At 38.1% G+C, this 2500-nt stretch overlaps 1 protein-coding gene and 1 long non-coding RNA gene across 4 annotated transcripts in view; one reads left to right on the top strand and one right to left on the bottom strand.

Annotated features, from left to right (window-relative positions):
* Positions 1 to 2085, top strand: part of LOC146448578 (uncharacterized) — a 3101-nt gene extending 1016 nt beyond the window's left edge. For 2 of the 3 annotated variants that reach the window (XM_085102433.1, XM_085102431.1), the window contains one exon: positions 773 to 2085. In XM_085102433.1, the coding sequence (XP_084958559.1) occupies positions 773 to 1345 (573 nt within the window). In that variant the 3' untranslated portion in view covers positions 1346 to 2085. The remainder of the gene's footprint in view (positions 1 to 772) is intronic. The other variant, XM_085102432.1, reaches the window with a different exon arrangement.
* LOC146448577 (uncharacterized) lies at positions 1428 to 2097 on the bottom strand. The gene is made up of 2 exons (XR_014861033.1): positions 1999 to 2097; positions 1428 to 1553 (listed from the first exon to the last, which is right to left on the bottom strand). It is a non-coding gene; the product is annotated as an uncharacterized LOC146448577 (long non-coding RNA).
* Between the last annotated feature and the right edge of the window lie 403 nt (positions 2098 to 2500).

Genomic DNA, 2500 nt, shown 5'->3' with positions numbered 1-2500 from the left:
AAATTGAAGCTAATCTGTAAGGAACCTAAACTTAGAGAATTCTATTATAAATTTTTACATAGAATTATTGCTACAAAGAAGGAATTGTATTACTTTGGTATTGAAAATAACAAAGACTGTCTATACTGTAATGAAGGTGACTCGATGGGTCACACTTTCATCGACTGCCACTTTTCCAAGTCCTTTATCAGTAACGTTATGGAATGGTTCAACAGGGAACATGCCACCTCCCTTTCACCCTCCACCGAAGAATTTCTATTTGGTAAATTTGGTAATGATCAGTTATCGTCTTCAGCTATGTCGCTTAAAAAATTTAATTATTGCATGTTATTTGCAAAATATTATCTTTACTGTCAAAAACTGAACAAAAAACAAATCAACTTTGATGAGTTTAAGCAACGCATTGCCTTCAAACTTCGCATTGAAGGCCTTTCATAATTCAACCTCTTTAATATTCATTATTTACTTAGTCTACTTAGTCTATATTTAACATGCCTGTTACAACTTGTGTTTGTGTGTACGTTTTTTGTGCATGTGTCCAGTGTTGTGTAACTGTGTGTATTTCTGAAATGTAAAACTACAAATTGTAATCTTGTTATTTCCAATAAAGATTTGCATTAAAAAAAAAAAAAAAAAAAAAAGTTGTTAATCATAACGTACATTGATTGGTCTAATCAACGCTCCAAAATAGTTAAGTGAAACACTGGTTTAACAAATTTAAGCTAATTCTGTTTAAGTTCTTGTAACGAGATAGCATTGCCTGAAATTGCAGGACAGACGACTTGTGAGGAATTATGGCCGTGGTCCCAGTGGATGGAGAATTCGAGTACCAATTGCAGCATCATGGGGACCAAGGATATCAACCATTATTGTTGCTAGTGAACGCGGTGTCCAGCTGTGCAAGACAACGGCAGAGACGATAAATGGAGAAAAGTTTGTGGACTTTGTGCGCAGCCAACTTGTCCCCATTCTGAACCCGTATAACGGTCGAAATCCTAACTCCATAGTCATAATGGGTAAGTTTGTAGGTATGGTGAATTTTGCACACTCCATTAGGGGAAGCTTAACAGTTGTTTTCTCTTTTCTTGTAGATAACCACCCCATTCACCGCTTGGCCGAAGTTCGAAGACTTATAACGGCAACTGGCGCCCTCTTGCGATTCCTACCCCCCTATTCGCCAGACTTAAATCCAGTGGAGACAATCATAGGCAATGCTAAAGCTAAAATCCGCGAGCAAGAAGTATTGTTTTCTCGTTCAAAGAGACCGCAAGGTCTCGTATTGCTAGCTGTTCTTTACGTGGCTCAAGAAGTTTGCCAGGCATCTGTAACACATTGTGGCTACTAACGTTTTATTTCTGACAAGTTTAATACAGTTTTACAGTTGTGTACTTCTGTGTAGCAATACATTTTACACTTATGTAAAAATATCATTTAATATTTCTCAGTTCTTGGAGTAAAATATATTTCTGCTCATCGAATTCCTGTTGTGTCAGAATTCCATCCTTCAGTAGCTCCCCCAGCTCCTTCAATTGTCCCAAAATAACAGATCGTAACTGCAAAAGGAAAAGGGAAAGAATTACACAACGCAATTATCTAATCGTTGCCTTTACCTGAAGACTCCCTCCGATTCTTTGCAACACTGTTTCCTAATTCTAAGCGAATAAAACATTGCACGCGCACGTGTGAAATTAAGTATTAAGACTATAAGGAGCCACTTATCATTTTCTTGCTGTGTCAAGAGAAGTGACCGAGCATTAATTTCCTTCAAGAGACACGGTCAGCCTGCAAAGAAAATGACGCCCAAGAAAGAAAATAATCCATCAATCAAATACAAATTCCTTGCACCTTCTGAGTTGCGCGTCAAATCGCTCGTGGAAAGCAATTATCGCGCGCGATGGCGTGATTTTTTTTTTCCTCTGGTAAAATAAGAACCCAATCGTAAGCTACCTTTCTAATTATTGTTACTATGCGATCTCTGTTAATACAGTAATAGCTTACATTTGCTGGTTTCTCTTTCGTCGCAGCATGTTCAGCTGTGTTTTTTTCAGCCTGTTGGGGCCGAGTCATGACGGTCGTAAATGCCTCGGCCAGCTGGACAAATGTCTCTCCACATGAAGAAGTCGATGTAGACGTCGATGTTTTCTGCCTTTTTGGTCGACTCTCTGTAAACGGAGGTACTTCCGGTGGCTTATCATAACTTTGATGAATCCCGCTTTCCTGTAACAAAGCACGTAAAATTTAAAAGATGATGGGTGACAATTAATGTAGTTTTGTGGCTCAGTAGACTACAATCAATTACTGTTATATTTGGAAAGATTTAAGTTAAGCATTTGGCTACTCAAACATTTTTCATGCTCGCTGGTTCAAGAAGAGTGTTACTGTAATATAATTAGATACATGGTTAGTGTGTACAAATAATGTATGGGTCTGTGCCGTAACCTTTCCCCAAGTGTTTAGAAAAAGTAACAAAAAGAGTAAAAAGACCGAGAATGGTGGTGAG

Source organism: Pavona decussata, unplaced genomic scaffold, assembly GCF_977016875.1.
Source record: "Pavona decussata unplaced genomic scaffold, jaPavDecu1.1 SCAFFOLD_885, whole genome shotgun sequence".
Taxonomy (NCBI): domain Eukaryota; kingdom Metazoa; phylum Cnidaria; class Anthozoa; order Scleractinia; family Agariciidae; genus Pavona; species Pavona decussata.
The sequence above is the reverse complement of the archived record's forward strand: the minus strand, read 5'-3'. Positions and strand labels throughout refer to the sequence as shown.